At 36.0% G+C, this 26,792-nt stretch overlaps 1 protein-coding gene and 1 pseudogene across 1 annotated transcript in view; one reads left to right on the top strand and one right to left on the bottom strand.

The window, feature by feature from the left end:
* The window catches only part of TMEM232 (transmembrane protein 232), a 270,739-nt gene that overhangs the window by 84,793 nt on the left and 159,154 nt on the right, over window positions 1-26,792 (top strand). Inside the window, 1 exon segment of the mRNA XM_032626528.1 lies at window positions 24,186-24,364. Coding sequence (XP_032482419.1) covers window positions 24,186-24,364 — 179 coding nt within the window.
* On the bottom strand, window positions 22,672-23,893 carry LOC116751366 (annotated as a pseudogene).

Consider the following 26,792-nt stretch of genomic DNA (forward strand, 5'->3'; position numbering starts at 1 on the left):
TACATAACTTCCTCCAGGGTGCCATGCCTCATCAATCTATAGATTTCAGGTTTATTTATTTATTTATTATTATTATTTTTTGCGGTACATGGGCCTCTCACTGTTGTGGCCTCTCCCGTTGCGGAGCACAGGCTCTGGATGCGCAGGCTCAGCGGCCATGGCTCATGGGCCCAGCCGCTCCACGGCATGTGGGATCTTCCCGGACCGGGGCATGAACCCATGTCCCCTGCATCGGCAGGTGGACTCTCAACCGCTGCGCCACCAGGGAAGCCCTCAGGTTTATTTATAGTAATCCTTTAGCCAGGGCTGTCGTAAGAGCACTCTAGATAAAGTCTCTTCCTCCTCGTAAATATAACTAGTCTATTTATCTGAAGATCCCATTGACAAAGAGATTAACCTGGGTCAAATGCCTTATTTTTTCTCCCAAAGATGCCTTCCAGTAAAGGGGGTGAGTGGATCATAAGCCACCTGTTCAACTTATACTTCCTTACAAGGGATACAGGATTTAGGGTTGGTTAATTTAGTGGCTCAAAAACAACACTGAAGGCCCAGGTTCTTTCCAACTTTCTTTTTTACCTCTCTAATTTACCAAATTGTAGCTTGTATTTTTAATAATAGTTATATAGTTCTTTGTTAGGAGTAGATTTGGCTACATGTAACAAAAAATACATTAGATAAAACAAAATTTTACTTCTCTCCTACATAAAATAAATCCAGAAATAGGCAGTCTAAGGATGATTTGAGGGTGTAAGAAGTTCTCAGGCAGGCTCACTTTTTTCTGCTGAGTGTGTAGAAGAGAAGAATAATAATATCCATTTTCTACTAAGTCTTCTTAATACAAGATATCATGTAGCTTTCCTGCTGTAAACTTATTGGCTATAATCAAATGGCCACACAAGGGGGAGTTTTTGTTTGTTTTTAGCTAAGTGTCAATGAGCCAAGCTCATAATAGTGATTCATATTACTAAGGAAGAAGGAGAGAGTGGATAGTGTGAAGAAACTTGCAATCTGAGCAAAGCTTATTTTACCAAATTTCATTCTCTTTAGGTCAGGGAATATACGTATTTTAGTCCTTAGTGCATCATTCCATTACCTAACACATTGCCCTGCTCAGAGTAAGCACTCAGTAAGCAAGTGCTGAATACATGAATGGAGGAAGGAAAGGAAATGGACACTCTAATAAGATTTTATTAAGAGATGACATTTTCAATTCAAAATTGTTATTAAACACCATCGTTATACATTGTATATGTAAGTGCTTCATTTATTCTCATTATTTAAAAAGACGTATTTAGCACCAGTTCTTTACACTCCAGAAGAGAGAAGTTGTCCATTTGTTTACTCATTATAATGGGAGTATGAACATTCTTTATGTGCATCATTCTATATTAATGACTCATGGAACACCACAGACATTTAAAAACAACTTTGGATAAACATGGGTATGATTTGGTTAGGGAAAGTAGGACTCAATCTATACTTTGAAGAATCTATTTTGCTTAAGTCAGAATTTGCAGAAAGGAAGAAGATGGAGGTGGGAAGTAAGGATGGTGGTGCTAAATAAACATCACAAGTTAATAGGCGATTATGGAACCCAGCCTGTCTGATGGATCTTTGGTTCTGAAATCTAAAGTTTGATATCTACAATACGAAATACCTTGGATTTCAAGATGAATCTGTATTTCTTTTTAAACATTGGAAGCTATAATAACACTTCACAAAACTTTCATATGGGGAAAATTCATTTGGACATCAGACTAGCCTAGCTAAGTAAACATATTCTACTCTTATTTTGGACTTTTGGAATTCTCTTAGTTAACTGGAGGCAGGGCTTGTGATGATTATAGATTCCTACCTCAAAAATGTCTTCTACATCTGTGACTCTATTTCTGTTTTGTAAATAAGTTCATTTGCACCATTTTTTAAGATTCCACGTATAAGCAATATCATAGGATATTTGTCTTTCTCTGTCTGACTTGCTTCACTCAGTATGACAATCTCTAGGTCCCTCCATGTTGCTGCAAATGACATTGTTTCATTCTTTTTTATGGCTGAGTAATAATCCTTCATATATATGTACTACATCTTCTTTATTCATTCCTCTGTCGATGAACATTTAAGTTATTTCCGTGTCCTGGCTATTGTAAATAGTGCTGCAGTGAACATTGGGGTACATGTATCTTTTTGAATTACAGTTTTCTCCAAATATATGCCCAGGAATGGGATTGCAGGATATATGGTAGCTCTATTTTTAGTTTTTTAGGGAACCTCCATACTGTTCTCCGTAATGGTTGTACCAATTTACATTTCCACCAGCAGTGTAGGAGGGTTTATTTTTCTCCACACCCTCTCCAGCATTTATTTTTAGTAGATTTTTTTTTGATGTTGGCCATTCTGACTGGTGTGAGGTGATATTTCATTGTAGTTTTATTCGCATTTCTCCAACAATTAGTGACGGTGAGCATCTTTTCATGGGCCTCTTGGCCATCTGTCTGTCTTTGGAGAACTGTCTGTTTAGATCTTCTGCCCATTTTTTGATTAGGTTGTTTGTTTTTTTGATAATGAGCTGCATGTGCTGTTTGTATATCTTGGAGATTAATCCCTTGTCAGTCACTTCATTTGCAAATATTTTCTCATATTCTGTGGGTTGTCTTTTCATTTTGTTTATGGTTTCCTTTGCTGTGCGAAAGCTTTCACATTTAATTAGGTCCAATTTGTTTATTTTTGCTTTTATTTTCATTACTCAACACTTTAAATCAACTTTACTCCAATAAAAATTTTAAAAAAGAAAGATTTTTCAGGAGTTTGGCAGGTATGTTACTAATTAAAGGGATGAAATATGTATTTTTAAAGCATTGTTGGTTGTGGAAAAACAATATATACTCATTGTAAGAAAATTTTTAAACAAAGAAATGTATCCCTCCCAAAAAGCTATAAAATTATGCAACAAAGAGCTAAAATAAAAAAAGTTATCAATTTATCTGTAGAAAAATATTAATTTCCCTATAAGCAGAGGTTTATTTAGAGAGAAACCAATGACATTTAATTTGCAGGGCCTTTCACCACATAAGACCCTTCTAAAATCTTAGGAAGGGCAGTAGAAATATCTTCTCATGGAAAAAATGTCCTTTCAACCTGAGAAAATAAGACTTTTTAATAGTTTTTGTAAAAGAAGGCCTCATAATTATATAAACTTTAGCTCTTATAAAATCTAATTCTGCCCCACCCACAGGTTGAACTACCTTAGAAACTAGCAACTTATAACCCCATACATATTAACATTGTTCTTTATATCTAGTAAGCATTTTAAGAAGTTTATGTTATTGAATTAAATATCTGACAGCCTTTCAGCTAACTGAGAAAAAATTTTCAATGTGCTGAGAATAATTATAGTTAGCCAGAACAGTTGTAACTAGAGTTGAGGAGTAATTTAATAAAGTTATTATTGAAATTATTTCTGAATCATAATGAATATATGTTTCCCTAGGAGGGTATTAATGTGGTTGCTGAACCCAAACCTTGTCATTAAAAATGACTCATTCTGGATACCCTCACAACAGCTTTCAGGGGAAAGTAATAAAATATTAATGCAAAATATTAATATTAATTAAAATACTAATACAAAGAATATTTACTTTTTATACAACATTTACTTACAATGATAAATATGAAAGGACTCTTGTCCTGTTGCCACAGTTCGTGTTCTCTTTACCTACCTGAATGCACATACACACTCAAAACATATCTAGCATTAGGTATATGATTAGAGTGTGCTGGGCAAATTAAACTCACAATACTATATTTAGGAAAATTTTGGGGAGTAGTTTCTATAATTCAAAATGTATTTACTCCCAATTCCCAGACTTGGTGATGAGAGTATTAAAAATAGACCACTCTATCTTATGAATGAAGGTACATGTATGAATGCTAAATAAAATCCTAATAGATCAAATTCAGCAGTGTGTTAAAAGAATAATATACCATATTAGTAGTGTTTATTCTAGGAATCCAAGGAGAGTACAATATTAGGAAATCTAAATCTCTCATAATTGACTAAGGAAAAAGGAGTTATTCTGAACAGATACCAAAATGGAACTGATTAAACTAAAAACTCATGCCTGATTTTTAAAAAAATGATAAAGCAAAACAGAACTATAAGGGCACTTTCTTAAATTGGTAGGTATTTATTAAACCAAAATCATCCCTGTAGGTTTTCATTCTTAAGAAACTAAAGGTGATCCTATTTAAGGTAAGTAAAAGGCCACAATTTCGACATTATTTGCTGACAGTTTACCACATTCTGGATGTCCTATCCAATATGAAAAGACAAGAAAAAGGAAAAAAACAGGTATAATATTGGAATAGCATTTATGGGTGATCTGAATGTCTATTTTGAATATCCAAGAGTATGAAAATCATATTAGTACTAATTAAAGTGGTTAGTTACAAGAAACATACTACTGTCAATAACTTTCCTACATAACAGCAGTAACTAAATAGAAAAAATAATGCACAAAGAGCAACTCACTGGCAACAGCATTAAAACAGCAAAATTCCAAGGAATGTGTGCTATATAAAGAACAAAACTCATAAAACTTTATAAAGACATACTCATACAACTTTCAGGTCTTCAAAGAGGACTTGAAATAAGTGAGTATGAACCTTGGTATTGTAAAGATGTAGATTCTCCCTAAATTAATCTATAAATTAAATGTAATTCCAATAAAATTTCAAAAGAATAGAAGTGGCCAGTTATTTCTGTAGACAATCTGGAAGAAAATAGTCAAGAAAACAGAAAAAATAATGGGCAGTTTCTTAACCATAAAATAACAATAATTCTATCTGTATTATACTAATAAAATAATCTATTAGCCTATCAGGAGTAATAGGTTTTCATAACAGAGTATAAAATATCTATATATCTGTATTTGTATCTATGAATATGGTGATCACATTTTGCCATATTTTTTGATGTATAAAATGCAGTAGTATACAAGATGTCTTAATTTTATGACTTTTTGAAAATATTAAGTAGTTTTGTCATAGAAGCATATACTAAAAATGATTTTAAAATGTCCCTTTATAATTAAACCTATTATTTTATATATTTAATTAGATTGTATTATATGCTGGAATCAATAGGAAATCATAAAAACTGGCAATGTAGTCATATTCTGCTGGAAATTATGACGTACATTAAAAACAAATAATGGTTCTGCAATTTAGTGAACACTGAAAACTAACAAGCAAACCAAAAAATTCTTAAAAAGATGAATAGATTCTTGAATAACAAACCACAGTACAAAGTATACAGCAAAATGGTCCTTTCAAATGAATTTCAATATCATTCTTATTCTTTGGGAAAAGTATCGTGTTGAATGTTAGTACACAGCCAAATTCAGGGGAAAAAGAGATTCTATTAGGAAGTTGCATTTCAAAAACTTCATATTGACAAAATGGTTTGCAGCCTATGGTACTTATAATGATTTTAGTTTTTATCCTCAAATCCCAGAGGATCATTATTTTCAGAGTTAGATAAATCATAATGCCAAAATTGGGAAACCCTTCATCCCTGCAACAATTCCAATTGTCATTGCTGACATTCACTGTTTCAGGACCTGGATCACCATAGTCACCACATTGTCCTGGTATTATTAAGGACATCTCTAATTCCATTTTAAAAATGATTCTATAACTCTTTTTTGTTTTATTCAACTCTGACATTTAACACACTCCAACTTTAGTAGTATTTTAGGTCTCATCCTTTATAACTCTCACTTTAAAATATGGAGGTAGAACTTATTTTTCTCACTCATCCTCCTTCAAATGCGTTATTGATTGACATATCTAAGGGTAGAAGTTTTCTGGTGAGTTTGGTGGGTAGTAATTCTCTTCTTAACAATTTCTATCTTATGATGCCAGGTTTCTTTAATAGCCGGATGCTTGGACAACACTTGTGTCATCATAATTTCATTCCTTCCTCATTCATCCAATGTTTGCATTAGACTTGGGTAAATAGATATCACTTATCAGGATGTAAACTATTTATGGTTTTATCATCTTGCTTAATGAGGAGCAGAGAGATTTTTATTGCTCAAAGATGTCATCAAGATCCTGTCTCTTTGCATCTTTATATTCTGACAGCTCAGGATGTTGGATTTTCATTCCTGTGCTTGTTGCCTCATTATTAAAAGATGACTTTTGGGCTCCAGACATCACAGACCCATATAGAATTGCAAAGCAAGAAGAAAGAGAAGGGGTGATACTGACTCTCTTCTAGAGCCTATCTGCCTTATTATAAACAATTTCCCAGAAGGACTTCAGAAGACTAGCCCGTGTGTGAAATTGTCAGGACTGGATACACTGGTCACCACTAGCTACAAGGAAGGCTGGAGAAGTAAATGTCTGGTGGAGAGGGAGGCATTTATGATAGCCCATGAGAATTCATTCCCAGGATCTGTGTACAAAATAGGATTGTATTTTCAAGGAAGGGGCAGGGTATGGCAGGTAGGTAGGCAACTATCTAATGTCTTTCTTTTAGGAAATAGAAAAGATGGAGAGTTTGTGCCATCAGCACAGCATACTAACACAACTTAGTAATGCATTTTATCATCTGTAAGTTTTAATAGTCACAGTGTTAGCAATTTGAATAGTCATGGTATCTACTCACTTTAAGTTTACCATCTTGTTTGATAACATATCCAATGTCAGAAGGGCTTTGTATTTGCTTGATATGTATGAAAGTTGAAGATTAGTTTGTTTCACATCATTGGTCAAAAACATGTAAAATATATTATTTTCATATTCACCTGGTATCTTTCATGCTAGTTTTGTTTTGACCTAAATATGTAGTACATATATTCTTAATAAATATGAAACCCCTTTCTTTATGTTGATTCTCTAAAATGACTGATAACTTCTGTCCTTGTTATCATTTAAGACTGGTGAGTTGTCTCTTTTTTGGGGGTGGGTACTGCATTACTTTAGTTACATGTCTCTAATACCATATTTTCAATTTCTCTTTTTATGATAACTTGACAGTTTTACCATTGAGATTGTTTTGCTTTTTCATTTGCTCCAAATTCTTATTTTCTTGGCTGATTTTTGGAAAAAATATCACTCAGAAGCTCAGTAACTGCATCCTTTGGGAGAATGGTATAACGTTAGACTTGATCCTAATGCTTCTGAGCCTTGGACAATAGTGGTGATAAATCTAAATCTAAAAACTTATGAGGAGTAAATAAATTCTACTTATACCTATGTGGCTTATGACATTATTTTTGCTAACCAGGTCTACCAGTAAGATGCGAAAGTCTTTCCTTGTTGGACAGTTTTGTGTTGCTGTGCTCTGTCTTTAATGGAATCATTGCTAAGTATCTCTGGCTTTTGGCTATCTGTGTCCGATTCATATCAAGAATGTTTTGGATGTAACAAAATCTTGGTATACATTTGGGTAAGAGTGTGTGTGTGTGTGTGTGTAAATATGATGTCTATGCTGACATTTTTTTACCATTTTCAATGCCATATTTTATTTTGTTGTTTTAATTTTTTAAAAAAATGTTATTTTATATTGAAGGATAGTTGGTTAACAATGTTGTGATAGTTTCAGGTGTATAGCAAAGTGATTCAGTTATACAAAACTTTTTAATGGCTGAGTAATATTCCATTGTATACATGTACCACATCTTTATCCATTCACCTGTTGATGGACATTTAGGTTGCTTCCATATCTTGGCTATTATAAACAAAGCTGCAGTGAATATTGGGGTGCATGTTTCCTTTTGAACCATGTTTTTCCTCTGGATATATGCCCAGGAGTGGGATTGCTGGATCATATGATAGCTCTATTTTTAGTTTCTTAAGGAACCTCCATACTGTTCTCCATAGTGGCTGTACCATGCTGACATTTGCTAAGGTGGGAAAGAATGGATTATCAACAAATTATGTTTTGATAAATAATTTACAGTTGGCTTCTTAAAAGTTAGTTAAGTACGACACACCATAACAACACATAAGTTCAAAAAATAATTTTCACATGAATTAAAACCTTTAAAATAACTAGAAGAAAATATAGCATAGTCCTTTTATAACTGTAAAGCAGGAAAATGTTACATAAACTACAGAAAAATCATAAAAGTCATGATTGGAAGATAGCTACATAAAAATGTACAACATATGTGCAGAAAAATGCGAAAAAGTTAAAAATCCAAGTAAAAGTTTGGAAACATATATATACATATATGAAATAGAGGTAATAAAAAGAAATATCACTTGTTATTATTGTTGCCATCCTCGGTTTTCAGTGGTTTCAGAACTTGTTAGATGGCCGCATTTGGACCAACACTAAATCTGAACTTGACTGTATTTCGTTCTCTTCACTGACCACCTTCCCTTGTGATTAGCCTGTAAATCCATAGTCTGGACCATCAAACATAGTTTCCTAAAGCTAGAAAAATTCTCTGAGCAAATGTCTGTACCGTCCAGTCTGAAATCACTTGGTCAAATCTCTAGGATGCAGCAGGATACTTTCCTCTTTCTTTTTTTACATTAGTACTTCATGGTGGGAGTGAGTAGGGTTTAGAACTGGACAGGCTGCGAGGAAATTGGCCCTGAGCCTGGGACCTCAGAGACTGAACAGAATGGGGTGAGGAACTGCTGTGGGCACTCTTTCCTCCTCTCCATTTACTACAGCCATTGGCCGAGCTGCTGCAGGAGAGGAAATAGTTTCTGCCCAAAATGTGTGAGAAGAACTGGAAGTTTGAAATATGAGGTACAGGACAAAGGGTCCTGTGGTCAAATATTCCGAGGCTGCCCACTTGTACTTCCATTTTGCAAACCTCAGATAGGAGCTATATTTTGTGATTACACCCAATAAACATGGAGAAAGCTAACCATTTTCTTCCTTATCAACACTGCCTCCTACAATCAAAGCTTAATCGGTAGGGACCATAGAAAATAGTTATTAATTGTGGAGGTGAGACCTCAACCTCTAAATTTACATGAGAATCTTCATAAAACCCCAAATAAACAGGATAAAGCATTATCATAATTTTTGAAAGTTAAAAAGTATTGCTACTCTTCTCAGGAAGTTTTGCTTTCATTGCTACAAATGAATCTTCATTTAGTTCTGTATATGTTTAAATTAAAAGATTCCTACTACCACATTCTCTTTATTCCCTGGTATAGTTGCTGCTGTTCCTTTTGATTGTGACAGGCTAAAGCACAAGATGGACTTTTCAGTCAAAAGCTTTTGACCATGTAGAAGTCTTTTCCTATCCAAATAAAGGTGCTAAGAAGCTCATGGAAACATCCTTCACATTTTTTAATCATAAATACAAAGATGTATCCATTTTGATCCAGTGGTCTAAAATCCATCTGTAGCTGAACATAGTGGCAAAAGACACATGAGCTAGAAATCCTGCAGTATTTCCAAAAGTGTTCATAGTGCTGAAGTATCTTCTAAAGCGGCGTCTTAAAAATCAATTTTTGAAATAATGTATCTTAGCAGAGGAGAAAGAAATAAGATTTTGGCTCCCTTTCCAAATTAATTAAGAAGCAAATGTGCATACATTCACAAAAATAACTTACTAGGTACTTGTAACTTCCTTTGTTATACAAGTCAGAATTACATTAAGATCCTCTAGACTGCTTCAGATTGTTTTTTTTCCTGTCATTTAATCTGGTCCAGAAATGAATACTAATTCTCTAGAGTCACTTTCTTCTTCACCTCTCACATCCATCAAGTGTAACCTGATAATATGTTCATGGGTACAGAAATCTCTGATTTAGTCTGACACATTATTTCTGTGTTTGGTCCAGGTGTTTCTTAAGGTTTTGGGTGAATAGTTATTTCATTAAAGATATCTGAAGTAGCTACTTACTGGAAGGAATAATAGAAGGTCCCATATGGGGTGAAGGGTGAGAGATTTAGGTAAGAAGAGGAGGGAAAACAGCACCAAAATTGTTCAGTTGTAGATGAATAAATGTTCACTGGACTGGACTTGGTGTCAGAAATTTGGGGTGACTCAGCTTAGTTGTCAAGTTCTGGATGACGTTAGGCAACTTGATTTACGTCTCAGAATTTTAGTTTCCTCAAGATTATGGATTCTAAAAGAGTTCTTGCATGTAATATGCTTATAAACATTGTCTTTATTGCTTTCTTAATTTCCAAAAAGATCTGTGTTATTTTCTTTTCCTTGTTTTGTTGCCTTCAGATACAAAAATCTATGAGGATTAACTACTTCCATAGAGATAGTCTATATATCTCGGTGGTATTAATGTAGTTTAATGAAATTTAAAATGATTCCAAGAATCAGAAATCTGATATTTCTTTATATGAATAATTGATGTTCTTGGAAAGCAGATAAATTACTTTCTCCTTTGGTTCCCAGTTGTAACTCCAGCAGATAATTATTTTTAATTAAAAGATTTCCATAATTGACTATGGAAAAAAATCATAAAATTTAAGCAAGACAGGTTCTAATAAGTTCCTTAAATATTTGTTGACATTATGGCATACTACTTGCCATTACATTTCAATTAACTGTCATACGTTAATAAAAGAATCAGCTGACTTTTGCTTTTGCTTTATGTTTTCTGTCATACCTGCAACAGAAAAGGGCATGTTAGTAATACTTTGGTTCTCTTTGCTTTATTCTGGTGGATACTGGTTTAAAATGTATAATGATCAAATATGATTATACAAAATAACTCTCTGATCAATATTTATTATGAACTGGTTTTCCCATTTATTACTTGAGGGACTTGTGGTAGATGTGCTGCAGAACATGCACAATTAAATACATCCTGACTTTCTATTATTCCATGTTGTATTACAGCCTCTGTGCTTATAGGTCACTTATACATTTTTTAAAATTTTTATTTTATATTGGAGTTTAGTTGATTAAAACTGTTGTATTACTTTCAGGTGTACAGCAAAGTGATTCAATTATACATATACATTTATCTATTCTTTTTAAAGTTCTTTTCCCATTTAGGTTATTACAGAATACTGAGCAGAGTTCCCTGTGCTATACAGTAGGTCTTTGTTGATTATCTATTTAAATATAACAGTGTGTACATGTCAGTTCCAAACTCCCAATCTATCCCTCCACCCTGTTCTTCCCCCGGTAACCATAAGTTCATTCTGTGAATCTGTTTCTGTTTTGTAAATAAGTTCATTTGTATCATTTATTTTAGATTCCATATATAAGTCATGTCATATGATATTTGTCTTTCTCTGTCTTACTTCACTTAGTATGATAATCTCCAGGTCTATCCATGTTGCTGCAAATGGCATGATATCATTCTTTTTAATAGCTGAGTAATATTCCATTGTATATATGTACCACATCTTCTTTATCCATTCATCTGTTGATGGACATTTAGGTTGCTTCCATGTCTTGGCTATTGTAAACAGTTCTGTAATGAACATTTGGGTGCATGTATCCTTTCAAACCATGTTTTTCTCCAGCTATGTGCCCAGGAATGGGATTGCAGGATCATATGGTAGCTCTATTTTTATTTTTAGTTTTTTAGATTACATGAGCTTTTTATATATTTTGGAGATTAATCCCTTGTCAGTTGCATCATTTGAAAATATTTTCTCCCATTCTGTGAGTTGTCTTGTCATTTTGTTTATGGTTTCCTTTGCTGTGCAAATGCTTTTGAGTTTAATCAGGTCCCATTTGTTTATGTTTCTTTTTATTTCCATTAGTCTGGGAGACGGATTGAAAAAGATATTGCTGCAATTTATGTCAAAGAGTGTTCTGCCTATATTTTTCTCTAAGAGTTTTAAAGTATCCGATCTTACATTTAGGTCTTTAACCATTTTGAGCTTATTTTTGTGTATGGTGTTAAAGGATGTTTTAATTTTACTTTTTTTACTTGTAGCTGTCCAGTTTTCCCAGCACCATTTATTGAAGAGACTGTCTTTACTACATTTTATATTTTTGCCTCCTTTATTGTAGATTAATTGACCATAGGTGCATGAGTTTATTTCTGGGCTTTCTGTCCTGTTCCATTGATCTATATTTCTGTTTTTGTTCCAGTACCATACTGTTTTGATGACTGTAGCTTTGTACTATAGTCTGAAGTCAGGGAGCCTAATTCCTCCAGCTCCATTTTTCTTTCTCGAGATTGCTTTGGCTATTCAGGGTTTTTTAAATCTCCATATAAATTAAAAGTTTTTTTGTTCTACTTCTGTGAAAAATGCCATTGGTAATTTGATAGGGATTGTATTGAATCTGTAGATTGCCTTTGGTAGTATAGTCATTTTGACAGTATTGATTCTTCTAATCCAAGAACATGGTATATCTTCTCATCTGTATTATCTTCAGTTTCTTTTATCAGTGCCTTATAGTTTTCGAAGTACAGGTCTTTTGTCTCCTTAGGTAGGTTTATTCCCAGGTATTTTATTTTTTCTGATGTGATTGTTTCTCTGATTTCTAAATGGGATTGTTTAATTTTGCTTTCTGATTTCATTGTTAGTGTATAGAAATGTACTGTGTATTAATTTTGTGTATTAATATTGTATCCTGCAACTTTACTGAATTCATCAATAAGCTCTAGTATCAATAGATTACTGATAGCATCTTTAGGATTTTCTTTATATAGTATCATGTCATTTGAAGGCAGTTGTACTTCTTCTTTTCCAATTTGGATCCCTCTTATTTCTTTTTCTTCTCTGATTGCTGTGGATAGGACTTCCAACTATGTTACATAAGAGTGTTGAGAGTGGGCATCCTTGTATTGTTCCTGATCTTAGAAAGCTTTCAGCTTTTCACCATTGAAGATGATATTAGCTGTGGGTTTGTCATATATGGCCTTTATTACATTGAGGTAAGTTCCTTTTATGCCTACTTTCTGGAGAGTTTTTATTGTAAATGGGTGTTGAATTTTATCAAAAGCATCTTCTGCATCTATTGAGATCATACGGTTTTTATTCAATTTGCTGATGTGGTGTATCACATTGATTGATTTGCACATATTGGATAATCCTTGCATCCCTGGGATAAGTCCCACTTGATCATGTTATATGATCCTTTTTATGTACTGTTGGAGTTGGATTGCTTGTATTTTGCTGAGGATTTTTGCATCTTATGTTCATTAGTGATACTGGCCTGTAGTTTTCTTTTTTTGTGTGTGGTATCTTTGTCTGGTTTTGGTATCAGGGTGATGGTGGCCTCATAGAATGAGTTTGGGAGTATTCCTTCCTCTGGAATTTTTTAGAATAGTTTCAGAAGGATAGATATTAATTCTTTTCTAAATGTTTGATAGAATTCACCTGTGAAGCCATCTGTTTGTAAACTTTTGTTTGTTGAGAGTTTTTAATCACTGTTTCATTTTCAGTACTTGTGATTCATCTGTTCATTTCTTCGTGGCTCAGCCTTGGAAGGTTATACCTTTCTAGTAATTTCTTCGTGGCTCAGCCTTGGAAGGTTACACCTTTCTAGGAATTTGTCCATTTCTTCTAGGTTGTCCATTTTCTTGGCATATTGTTGCTTGTAGTAGGATCTCTCATGATCCTTTGTATTTTTGTGGTGTCTGTTGTAACTTCTCCTTTTTCGTTCTAATTTTATTAATTTGAGTCCTCTCCCTTTTTTTCTTGATGAGTCTGGTTAAAGGTTTATCCATTTTGTTTTTTTCCAAGAACCAGCTTTTAGTTTCATTGATCTATTCTATTGTTTTCTTTATCTCTATTTCATTTATATTTCCTCTGATCTTTATGATTTCTTTCCTTCTACTAACTTTGGGTTTTGTTTGTTCTTCTTTCTCCAGTTGCTTTAGGTGTAAGTTTAGGTTGTTTATTTGAGATTTTTCCTGTTTCCTGAGGTAAGATTTTATTGTTATAAACTTCCCTCTTAGAACTGCTCTTGCTGCATCCCATAGGTTTTGGATCATCGTGCTTTTGTTTTCCCTTGTCTCTAGGCATTTTTTGATTTCCTCTTTCATTTCATCAGTGATCAATTGGTTGTTTAGTAACATATTGTTTAGCCTCCATATGTTTATGTTTTTTACAGTTTTTTTTCCTGTAGTTGATTTCTAATCTCATAGCATTGTAGTTGGAAAAGGTGCTTGATATGATTTCAATTTTCTTAAATTTACCAAGGCTCGACTTGTGGCCCAGCATGTGATCACTCCTGGAGAATGTTCCATGTGCCCTTGAAAAGGATGTGTATTCTGCTGCTTTGGGATGGAAGGCTCGGCTCCATAAATATCAATTAAGTCCATTTGGTCTAATGTGTCATTTAAGGCCTGTATTTCCTTACTGATTTTTTGTCTGTATGATCTGTCAATTGACAAAAGTGAGGTGTTAAAGTCCCCCACTATTATGGTGTTACTGTCAATTTCTCCTTTTATGGCTGTTAGTATTTGCCTTATATATTGAGGTGCTCTTATGTCGGGTGCGTATATATTTACAATTGTTATATCTTCTTGGATTGATCATTATGCAGTGTCCTTCTTTGTTCTTGTAACAGTCATATTCTTAAAGTCTATTTTTTCTGATATGAGTATTTCTACTCTAGCTTTCTTTTGATTTCCATTTGCATGGAATACCTTTCTCCATCCCCTGACTCTCAGTCTGTATGTGTCTCTAGATCTGAAGTGGGTCTCTTGTAAACAGCATATATACAGGTCTTGTTTTTGTATCCATTCAGCTAGTCTATGTCTTTTGGTTGGAGCATTTAATCCGCTTATGTTTAAGTTTATTATCAATATATATGTTCTTATTGCCATTTTGTTAGTTGTTTTAGATTTGGTTTTGTAGGTCTTTTTTTCTTCCCTTCCTCCTTTGTTCTCTTGTCTTCTGATTTCATGACTAACTTTATTGGTGTGTGTATCTATTGTAGATTTTTGGTTCACTCTTACCATTAGGTTTTGATACAGCAATCTATATATAAACAAGATCATTCTAAGTTTCTGGTCTGTTAATTTCTAATGTATTTCCAGTATCCTACATTGGTACTCTCCTCACAATTCCTGGTTTTGATATTATATTTGTGTGTAGATGATTTCCTACCTTTGCTGTATGTTTGCCTTTACCAGTGAGCTTTTTCATTTGTAATTTTCTTCTTTCTAGTTGTGGCTTTTTCTTTTCTGCCTAGAGAAGTTTCTTTAGCATTTGTTGCAAAGCTGGTTGGGTGGTACTGAATTCTCTTAGCTTTTGCTTGTCTGTAAAGTTTTGATTTCTCCATTGAATCTGAATGAGAGCCTTTCTGGGTAGAGTATACTTGGTTGTAGGTTTTCCCCTTTCATCATTCTAAATATATCATGCTACTCCCTTCTGTCCTGCAGAGGTTCTGTTGAGAAATTAGCTGGTAACCTTATGGGAATTCCCTAGTATGTTATTTGTTTCTTTGCCCTTGCTGCTTTTAATATTTTTTCTTTAATTTTTGCCAGTTTGATTATCATGTGTCTCATAATGTTCCTCCTTGGGTTTATCCTGCCTGGGACTCTCTGCACTTCCTGGACTTGGGTGATTGTTTCCTTTCCCATGATAGGGAAATTTTCAGCTATTATCTCTTCAAATATTTTCTCAGGTTTTTTTCTCTCTCTCTTCTTCTGAGACCCCTGTAATGCAAATGTTGGTGCATTTAATGTTGTCCCAGAGGTCTCTTATGCTGTCCTCATTTCTTTTCATTCTTTTTTCTTTATTCTGTTCTGTGGCAGTGATTTCCACCATTCTGTCTTCCAGCACACATATCTGTTCTTCTGCCTCAGTTATTCTGCTATTGATTCTTTCTAGTGTATTTTTCATTTCATTTAGTGTATTGTTTATCTCTGTTTGCTTGTTCTTTAGCTCTTCTAGGTTTTTGTTAAACATTTCTTGCATCCTCTCAATCTTTGCCTCCATTCTTTTTCTGAGGTCCTGGATCATCTTCACTATTATTACTCTGAATTCTTTCTTCAGTAGATTGCCTATCTCCCCTTCACTTAGTTGTTCTTGTGGCATTTTATCTTATTCCTTCATCTGAGACATATTCCTCTGCCATCTCATTTTGTCTGACTTTGTGATCACAGTTTCCATTCAGCAGGCTAAAGGGTTTTAGTTCTTCTTGCTTCTGCTGTCTGCCTCTTGGTGGATGAGGCTGTCTAAGAGGCTTGTGCAGCCTTCCTGGTGGGAGAGGCTGGTCCCTGCCCACTGGTGGGTGGAGCTGGGTCCCTCTCGTGGGCATGGCTGTGTTAAGGGTTGTGTTTACTGGACAGCTGTGTTCTCAGGAAGACTGTAAGTAGCCTGTCTCCTGATGAGTGGGCTGTGTTCCTGCCATGTTGGCTGTTTGTCCTGAGGTGTCCCAGCACTGGAGCCTACAGCTGTTGGGTGAGCCCAGGTCTTGATGATAAAATGATGACCTCCAGGAGGGCTCACACCAATGTGTACTCCCCAGAACTACTGCCACCAGTGTCTTTTTCCCCACAGTGAGCCACAGCTGCCCCCCACCTCTGCAGGAGACCCTCCAATACTAGTAGGTAGGTCTGTCCCAGACTCTTATGAGGTCACTGCTTCTTTCCCTGGGTCCTGGTGCACATGAGACCTTGTGTGTGCCCTCCAAGAGTAGATTTTCTGTTTCCCACAGTCTTGTGGAATTCCTGAGATCAAACCCTTCTGGCCTTCAAAGTCAGATTCTCTGAAGGCTCCTCTTCCTCCCATACCAGACCCCCAGGCTGGGGAGCCTGATGTGAGGCTAAGAACTTTCACTCCTGTGGGAGAACTTCTGTGGTAATTTTCCAGTTAGTGGGTCGCCCACTTAATGGTATGGGATTTAATTTTATTGTTATTGCACTCCTCCTATCAAGTTGTTGTGGCTTCTTCTTTGTCTTTGGATGTAGGATATCTGTTTTTTGGTAGGTTCCAGCATTTTTTCTTTTCTTTTTTTTTTTGTCGATGGTTGTTCAGCAGTTAGTTGTGGTTTTGATGTTTTTGTAAGATGAGCTCACGTCCTTCTACTTTGCCTTCTTGTCTCTGTCCTTACTTATGATCGGTATTTAAATATTATGTGTGTATTTGTGTGTATAGTGATAGATATATCATTATAATTATTATAGTAAAACGCTCTGAAAGCAAAAAGTACCCTCGAATTCCTATTTATTCTACTATACATCCAAAATATATCCCCAAATTTTCTACATATCTCTATCTCTATTTTTGACTCCTGTGAAGTTCAGGAGTCCCCAAGACCACCCTCACTTCTGAAACTACTTGCGAGTTTCGGGACCCCCAGGACATCCCTCATGTTTCATAATTTGTGGAAGAATTCACAGAACTCAGCAAAGCCACTTTACTCGTGAGTATGGTTTCTTACAGTGAAAGGATTAAAATCAGCCAAGGAAGAGGTGCACAGGGCAGAGTTCAGGAGAGTTCCAAACAGAGAGCTATCCACTGTCCTCTCCCAGTGGAGTTGTGTGGAAAGCATTTACTTCTCCAAGAAACAATGTATGACAATTTGCATACAGTATTGTCACCTATGGAAAGTCACTAAGCTTTGGTATCCAGAATTTTTATTGGGCTTCAGTCACATACATATGGCTGACCCCAGTCTCTGGCCCTTTCAAAGGCAAATTGATAATCACAACCCATGGCTCCCAGGTTAATAAGAACATTCTTATCTGACAGGACATTCCAAGGCATTAGAGGTGACCTCCCAGAAGCCAGGGGTATAGACCATTGTACAAGTTTACTGTACAAATCTGAAGTCTATGCAATCATCACTCTTCTTATAGATTAACTGCAAAAAACTAAAAATCTTCCTGTCTCCCTTATAGTCCCCCTCTCCATGAAGAAGCCAAAAAGATTTTTTTAAAACATAAAACGGGTCAGTTCCCTTCTGTATTTAAATGCTCTGTTAGCTTTTTATTACACTAAGAATAAAATCCAAACTCCTTTCCATGGCTTACAAATTGGCCATGATCATTGAGAGTGTGCCTCTGCAAAGGGCATGCCTACCTGATCTCATCTTGTCCCAAGGACCCCCTGGTGTCTTGTACTCCATCCATTCTATCCTTTCTTCTGTTTCTGTAAACTTTCAAGCTATTCTAGGTCCATAGCCTTTGCATTTTCCATCTCTTCTGCTGAGAACACTTCTCCCCAGCTCCTTACATGTTTAGCTTTTTTTTTTTTTTTTTAAGCCATCAGATTTTAGCTTGAATACAATGTCCTCATGGAGGTCTTTCTTTCACTCTGTCTGTAGTGGTTTTCTTTTCCTAGTCATTGTTGGTCACATTATCATCTTCTATTATTTTTGTAATGATATTTTCAAGTTCACTTTCTTTTTTTTTTTTTTTTTTCTTTACGCGGGCCTCTCACTGTTGTGGCCTCTCCCGTTGCACAGAGCACAGGCTCCGGACGCGCAGGCTCAGCGGCCATGGCTCACGGGCCCAGCCGCTCCGCGGCATGTGGGATCTTCCCGGACCGGGGAACGAACCCGTGTCCCCTGCATCGGCAGGCGGACTCTCAACCACTGCGCCACCAGGGAAGCCCCAAGTTCACTTTCTTAATATCTGTCTTTCTCCCCTAGAATTAAGTGTCCGTAGAGCAGTAACATTGTCTTTTTCTTTGGTACATAGAACAGTGGTTGGCACATAGCATTGACTCAGTGAATATCTATTAAACAAATGGCTGGCTTACTGAATAGTTCTCTTGATTTCTTGACATTGAGCTAGTTCCTCCACACTACATGGCATTTCATAAAGATAATGTTTTAAACTACTTGCATTCAGGTTACCTTTCAGTGATACATTCGATTCTGTGGTGCCAAGTTATATTTGTCAAAATTGTAAAAGCTGTGTTCATTTATAATCGTCCATATAAGTAGAAATATTCATATTTTATGTTCATTGAATATGTGAAATATAAGTATCTAGGCTGTCAATTAACGGCTTCCAAATAGTTCAAACGCTAAAATAAAACATTCCTACAGAGAAAGGATCATAAAGTATTTGTTTTCAAATGGTATAATTTAATAAATTTTTAAGGTTTATTAGGAATTCTGTTTTGCTTCAGTTTTGTTATTTCCTAGCTTAGCTGCAGACGGAGACACATTTTTTATCAGTACATTTAAAGTAACATCTTTGATAGCTGCCACAGGGTCACTCAAAGCAGAACAGAAAAGTGCCTTATGTTACAGTCTGGTCCTTGGATGAGAAGTTTCAGAGCGGACATGCTTCTCAGCAAGTGTGTTGACATGCATATGAGAGCACATTCTACTTTTTATGACAGTTGTAACACATCCCATCTGTCTTTATAAGAATTTTTTTCTTCATTAACTGTCAGTCAATTGGATGTAATAGATTCTCCCTACAAATATCTATAAGCAACACTTCACTGTAGTTTAAATCAACAGGTGAACAGCTTTCTTTTAAAGTCATCAATGGCATTTAAAAATTGAGTTTTGAGAACACGGTTCTCAGAATATATTTTATGGTTTCATGACTGGTCTACTGGTCTTGTGTATTCTAAAAACAAACCATATTCAGTTCGGTGATTGTAGGCTTCTAAAATATTGTTCCTCAAAAAACAATCATTTAAAATACATGAAGGAAGGTAATTTGTATGTACTTTTGTCAATCATTCTTTTTAATGTAAAGAATTGGGAGTTTAGAAATAAATAAGAAATAAATTTATAAATGGGTTAAAGTCCACAGTATGTTTTATTTATCATACTCTTCAAAAACTGCTTTTGTATTTCTGAGGTTTGCAATTCCAGAATTATTCATTAAAAACTCATAGTTGTTTCTCTACTCATATTGAGTTCAGGCCTTATTTTTCTGCTAATGACTCACAAATCCATAATTTCAATTCTGCTATTTTACTTGAATTATAGCTCTGTTTTTACAAAAAGCTGAATATCAGATTCCCCTTACCCATCATCATAACATATTTATTTATCTCCTTTCTCCCCAAACTGGCTTTTCTATATAATCTCATTTCTGCAAGTGATTTCATTATTGTTTCAGTTTCCTGAGCTTGAACATGCACTTGTCCTTTTCACTTCACTCCATCTTCCTCCTCCATAGCAAAGAAGTCTTGTGAGATCTGCTCAGCAATGTCTTAGTTTTGTCCTTTACTCTCCAATCTCCTGCTGCTCATCACAGTAAAGCCCTGGCTTACCTCATAAAACTCCCATATTGGTTTCCTAGTTTCTTGCTTGAATAGACATAACATTTCATTGAGCAGATATAGCATTACTCTTTTGCTCAAATATCTACCAGTTAATCTGACCTAATTTATCTTTAGTTATTTTACCTTATACCTTTCTAATATGAACTCTCCACCTTAGCTCCATTTGAGATCCTCCCTATCCTCCTGTCTTCTTATAGCTCCCTCTCTGCTGGGGGTAAATGGGCCTGTTACCGAGGAGCCTGAGTGGGGATGGTTCCTGTGGGTCCCTGAGCAGATGGGAGCACCTCTGGGACAGTGGTGGAGCAGGGCTGGAGCCTGGTCACAGGACCACTGCTGTGTCTGCAGGTCTCAGGGCTTACCAGGGGTACAAATGCATTTGGCTCCCCCCAGGGTCCTGAGCATTCTCCTGCTAGGTCCATGGGTGGGTTCCTCGGTGTGCAGAACTGCCTCTGGACCATGGTAGAGTGAGGCTGGAACCAGGTCACAGTGCTTCAGGGTCCACAGTCAGGTCCTCAGTCAGTGGGCCTGTTACTCAGGGCACAACTGGCATGGGTCCTCCCGAGTCATTTGGTGGATGAGACTGGTGGCAGGACCATGGACAAGCAGAGAAGAAGCCAAGTCCATGGGGGGACAGGGGTGCTACTAGGTCCACAGCTGGACCACTGTTGAAAGGCCAGCCACCTGAGTCCAGCCTGCCTTCTTGAAGTGGCCCTCCTGAGTCTTGGGTTCCATTGGTGTTTTACAACCTATTAACCTGGGTTCCAAGGTCTCCCAAAAGGCAGTTTTGTTCATGGATGTCTGCCAAGTTGTTGTTACTGTGAGAGGATGAAGCCTGGGGACTTCCTAGTCCACCATCTTGCTGACATCACTTCCTATATATAATTTCAACTATTGCAATACACCGAATTTTACTGGTAAAATTTTTATGAGGGGAAAATTATATTTTCAAAAGAATTTGCTGTTTAACTGTAGCCTCATATTTGCAGCTTTTACTTTATCAACTTTAGATAGAAAGAGTGGAAGCTGGACACATGTGTTCCTCCTCCCATTTCTAAGCTGTGTACATTCCCTCCTGCATCCTCCTTCCACCTTCTAGTCTATCTTCCTTTCCTATGAATGGAATAGAGGGCAGGATTGGAAGGAAAAGTACTTGTCTGAATTGGAGAGGCTGTGCTTCATGGGATAAGATTATCCCAGCCTTCACCTACCTCTCTCACTCATCAGCGGTGTGTTGCTAGGGAAATTTCTAACCAAGTTGAAGCTCTTATGTTCCCTTCTATTATGCTAAGTATGATATAGTCTTCATAGCAGGATTGCAGTGAGGAGTAACTAGAATATGGCACACCGTAGGTACTCCCAACTATTCTAGTTATTGTAACAATGATAATTATTATTAGCCTGGATTATTAAATCCGGATTGAATTAGGAAAAGTTGAAGACTGTGACTTTTCAGATTGTGCTTATAACTTTATTCAAGAGGGGCATTGATGAATTCAGTATCACACTAGCTCTCAGCAGGATACCCTCCATCTTCCTTTCTGAACCTTCTCTTCCTCTTGCTCCTCTTACTTGCTTCACATATACTCAGTACCCTCATGTTGCTCTTTAGCTAACCTAAGCTCGTATACCCTTTGAGACCTGCATTAATTTATTTATCCCATCACTAACTAAATGAGAATTCTTGTTTCTTGAATAGTATTGCATAGCAATATGTCATCTAGTGAGAAATAATTAAGATAAAGAGTAAAGAGAAACTTCTTCCTCTTTTCTGTAGGGGAAATGAATATTTTGAAAGTGGAACTTGATAACTTATTTAAATTGCTAATTGGTATATAATTTTTAGAAGGACAAGTATATTAAACTTAAAGAAAAACTCTCTGAATTCATTACTCCCTTTCCCCTATTTCATTCGACTTATTTCTCCATTATTTAAAAAAATCTTCCAGCTTATAATTATATCAGTAATTTTTGTCTGCTTTTTACATTATTTTCAAAGCTTTCTTCTTGGTTCAAATGCCATATTTCATAGAGCTTGATCATTTTTATAACAGCCAGTGATTTTTCTCCTGTTTCTCTGATTTATTGTAAAAATTCACCATGGTGGTCTAACTATTCATACTTCCTTGAATAAATTCCTCTTTACTTGAATTCCAAAAATGTGTTTATAGGGCTTCCCTGGTGGCACAGTGGTTAAGAGTCCGCCTGCCGATGCAGGGGACATGGGTTCGTGCCCCAGTCCGGGAAGATCCCACATGCTGCAGAGCGGCTGGACCTGTGAGCCATGGCCGCTGAGCCTGCGCGTCCGGAGCCTGTGCTCCACAACGGGAGAGGCCACAACAGTGAGAGGCCCGCGTACCGCCAAAAGAAAAAAAAATGTGTTTATAGTACATAGTTCACAGTTTAACTTTTAAATTTATTAGGTATAATATTAGGTGCAGTTCATCTTTTCATAGCGTTAGAAGTTTTGTTTTGTTTTAAAAAATCATTTATTCAGCGTCATGATCAGACTATTACATTTAGCAATCAACAGCATGGGTGCAAATAAAAAAACTACATTAAAACCCTTTGTTGGAATGCTTTACACTTTCCACAGAACAGAAACTAAAATAACTTGTTATACAATTAGTCACAAATACAGTCCTCGAGTTTTTTTGCCCATACACATGAGTATTGTCTAAAACATGTCTTCTTTGTAGCAGCTAGGCCCTGCCACCACTGTGCTTGGCTGAGTTCACAAATCTGTTATAACCTGTAGCTTCCCTGTCACTTCTCTGGCTCTCCTCTCCTGCTAAGCTTTGTTTCCTGGCAGTAATCAAAACCTTCTGCAACTGCCATAGCTACTGCTGCTGCTGTAACCACCATAGCCACCTTGGTTTCGGGTTTTGGCAAAGTATTGGCCTCCACCACCATAGGGGCCAGAACTTCTGCCTCCAAAGTTTCCTCCTTTCATGGGTCCAAAATTTGAAGATTGATTGTTGTAACTGCCAAAATCATTGTAGCTTCCACCACCTCCAAAATTGCTTCAATCATTACCAAATCCATTATAGCCATCCCCACTGCCACTGTATCCACCACCACCGTGGCTGCCACCAAAGCCACCTCAACCACTGAAGTTTCCTCCACGACCAAAGTTGTCATTTCCACCAAAACCACCTCCATGACCACCGCCAAAGTTTCCAGAACCACTTCGACCTCTTTGGCTGGATGAGGCACTAGCCATCTCTTGCTTAGATAGGGCTTTCCTTACTTCACACTTGTGGCCATTCACAGTGTGGTATTTCTGAATGACAGTCTTGTCTACAGAGTCATGGTCATCAAAGGTTACGAAAGCAAAGCTTCTCTTTTGCCACTGCCTCGATCAGTAATGATTTCAATCACTTCAGTTTTCCCATACTGTTCAAAATAATCTCTTAGATGATGTTCTTCAGTGTCTTCTTTAATGCCACCAACAAAAATCTTTTTCACAGTTAAGTGGGCACCAGGTCTTTGAGAATCTTCTCTTGAGACGGCCCTCTTTGGTTCTACAACTCTTCCATTCACCTTGTGTGGCCTTGCCTTCATGGCTGCATCCACCTCCTCCACAGTGGCGTATGTGACAAACCCGAAGCCTCTGGAGCATTTGGTGTTTGGACCCCTCATTACCACACAATCTGTGAGCATTCCCCACTGCTCAAAATGGCTCCTCAGACTCTCATTGGTTGTTTCAAAGCTCAAACCTCCGATGAAGAGCTTCCGCAGCTGTTTGGGTTCTTTGGGTGACTCTGACTTAGACATGACGGCAGTGGAGGTGGGGGGGTGGGGGGAGACGTCAACGATGCTTACTCGGTGGCGTCCACGAGAAGAAAGGAGAAATCTACTGAACGTATCTCCGTTAGAAGTTTTTAAACGATCTGTGAGATCTTTTAAAATTAAAGGAGTAAAAGTAGTGAATGGTAAAAAGAAAATTCCAGAGCTCAGAATTTCAAACTTTAAAACATTAATAAAATCAATTTTCTTCTTTTTCACACAACCATACATTAATAAGATGAATAAAATATCTTCCTAAAGAACCTTTCTTTCTAAACAGGTGATCAAGTGAAATGGACTGGATACTATGGCTTAGTGTATAACCTGCTGAAAATGTCATGGGAACTTCGAGGAGATAAGGAGCAGGATGGACTTAGAAACACAATATGGCAAATGTTACAGAAAACAAAGGATCATGAGAAAGATGGGCAAATCTGTAATGCAGTAAATATTGCCCAGGTAATATAAAACACTGGCCATCAACTGGTACGTCTGTCACCAGGAAATATTTGTCCTTTGTCTCTAAGGAAAAAGGAATATTCATATTCAGTGAATATCAGTGATCCACTGTTGAGAACATGATTTTTAAAAGTTAATACTGACCTATTTTTAGTTAAAGATAAGAGGGGATAATAAATTATTTAGTGAACTTATTTAGAAGTTTTTCTTTCCAGCATTAGACAATATAAATTGCAAATCTGGACTCAGTAAATCTAATGTCTTTTTCTTTAAAGTTAAAAACGTATTTTACAAATTCTTGGTTTTTCTAGCTGTTTGAATATTCACATTCAAAGGAAATCATTATGAAATTAGCTATCCATTCTTCATAAAATGCAAATATTATTTTCCAGTGATTATCCATGTGGTATCCTATGATATTTCAAAACTCCATCAAATAGTTTTTTTTTCTCTGTGTCTTATTTTGAGCCAGGTTAATTTGTTATTCTAAAGTACACTTTTTTCTGTCCCTGAAAGTTTCTGGTTCTTTCTAGCTTGCACAGATGCAGTTATCCTAACATTCTTTTCTTTTTAATGTTTATTTCTTTTATTTATTTCTTTTATTTTATTTTTTGGGCTGCATCTGGATCTTAGTTGCGGCACATGGGCTCTTTTGTTGTGGCACACGGGCTCTTCATTGTGGTGCGCAGGCTTCTCTCTAGTTGTGGCACGTGGGCTCCAGAGCGTGTGGGCTCTGTAGTTTGCAGCATGTGGGCTCTCTAGTTGCGGTGCGTGGGCTCAGTAGTTGTGGTGTGTGTGCTTAGTTGCCCCGCAGCATGTGGGATCTTAGTTTCCCGACCAGAGATCAAACGCTCGTCCTCTGCTTTGGAAGGCAGATTCTTGACCACTGGACCACCAGGGAAGTCCCCTAACACTCTTAATATACTGTTTTCCAATAATAATTACAGATGTGAATTAATGTTAACAAGAAAAGCAAAAATGATTCACTCTGCTTAATTGATTGTCCAAGCTTATGGGTGGGCCATTATTGCAACACAAAATATCTACACTCTAGATCCTTAGTAGAAAACAAAATCTTAAACTCTTTGTTTTTGAACCATAAGTCTGATTTGGAGTAACGATCTTTATGGAGGACTATCTGAAAATATGCAGTCCATCCTTTTCTCTAGATTTCTAATATTTTTTTCATGGAAAAAGACAATCAGATTGCTGCCCACTTCAACAGTGTTTTGGATTTCATGGACTTGCTTTCATGCAACTTGCTTCATCTTTGTCCTTGGTTTTGGTGAGAAACACAGAAAAAAAAAAAAGAAAAACAAAGAAAATTATTGTACCTATTACAGTGGTGACCACTATATCACCCAGTATCCTCTTTACTGGGCTTTAGGAAATAAATCCTTCTTAGTTTCATGTGCTCTCTGAACATTATTATTGATTTGGATAAATGGTTTGCTGGAGCTTAAAAAAATGAGAGTCAAATTTTTGACCAGTTTCTGAGAGAAATAGAGGATGATTAGTTCATCTCACCCAGTCTTACTTTTTTTTTTCTGTTTCCATGATTCTTTCCATTATTTGTTATTATTTATGTTATTATCTGCTTTTGTATCTATTTTTATATTCCATTTCGTATCCCAAACGGATTAGACTGCAACTAAATAAATAAGCTAACTCAAATTTGTCATTTCTATAATTAGAATTCTATTTATACGCCTGTTTTCAAGCCCAGTCATTTAGGTATAAGATAGCTTCTTTCTTCAAAATTTTAGTAAATATCTGTAGATAATTACATTTGAAATTCATAAGTCAGTTAATCAGACATAGTAAATATTTTTTAGACGCTAGATCCAAGTGAAGACCTTATTACTCAAGCAGTCAGCACTGAGAATAAAGGAATAAACAAAAGCTTAACCACTAGATGTGCTAATTAGTTTTCAGTGCTTAGTGAGGCTTCTGAGAGATGCTTTCATTCATTTTAAATAGTAAATGTGTCGGGAAGGCAAGTTATCCTCAGAGAAAAATCTAAATTAGAAATTTCTAAAAGCAGTTATATTAATTTATGCATAGTACATATTTAACATAAAAATAAGTTTAATTTGCATTAGGTAGATTAAAAGATATCTTATTATAAATGTGGTTTATATAAAGTTTAGCTAGAGAGAGACGTATTTGGATTATTAAACAATATAAATAATATAATATAAATGTAAATAAATGATAAATTATAAAGTATCTAGTTGGTAAAATATCACTTAATTTAGTTTGATTCTCTTATTTAATATTAAGATACTATGAGTATGTAAAGTGAGAAATTATATAAAATTTTCACGAAAAACAGTAAAAAATATGAAGCAAATGTGAGTACTTACTAAATCTTTTTTGCCATAGTGAATTCTGTGGAAGAAGCGAGGATGTCCAAAAAATAACCTTT

The sequence above is a fragment of the Phocoena sinus genome, chromosome 3, assembly GCF_008692025.1.
Source record: "Phocoena sinus isolate mPhoSin1 chromosome 3, mPhoSin1.pri, whole genome shotgun sequence".
NCBI classification, from domain to species: domain Eukaryota; kingdom Metazoa; phylum Chordata; class Mammalia; order Artiodactyla; family Phocoenidae; genus Phocoena; species Phocoena sinus.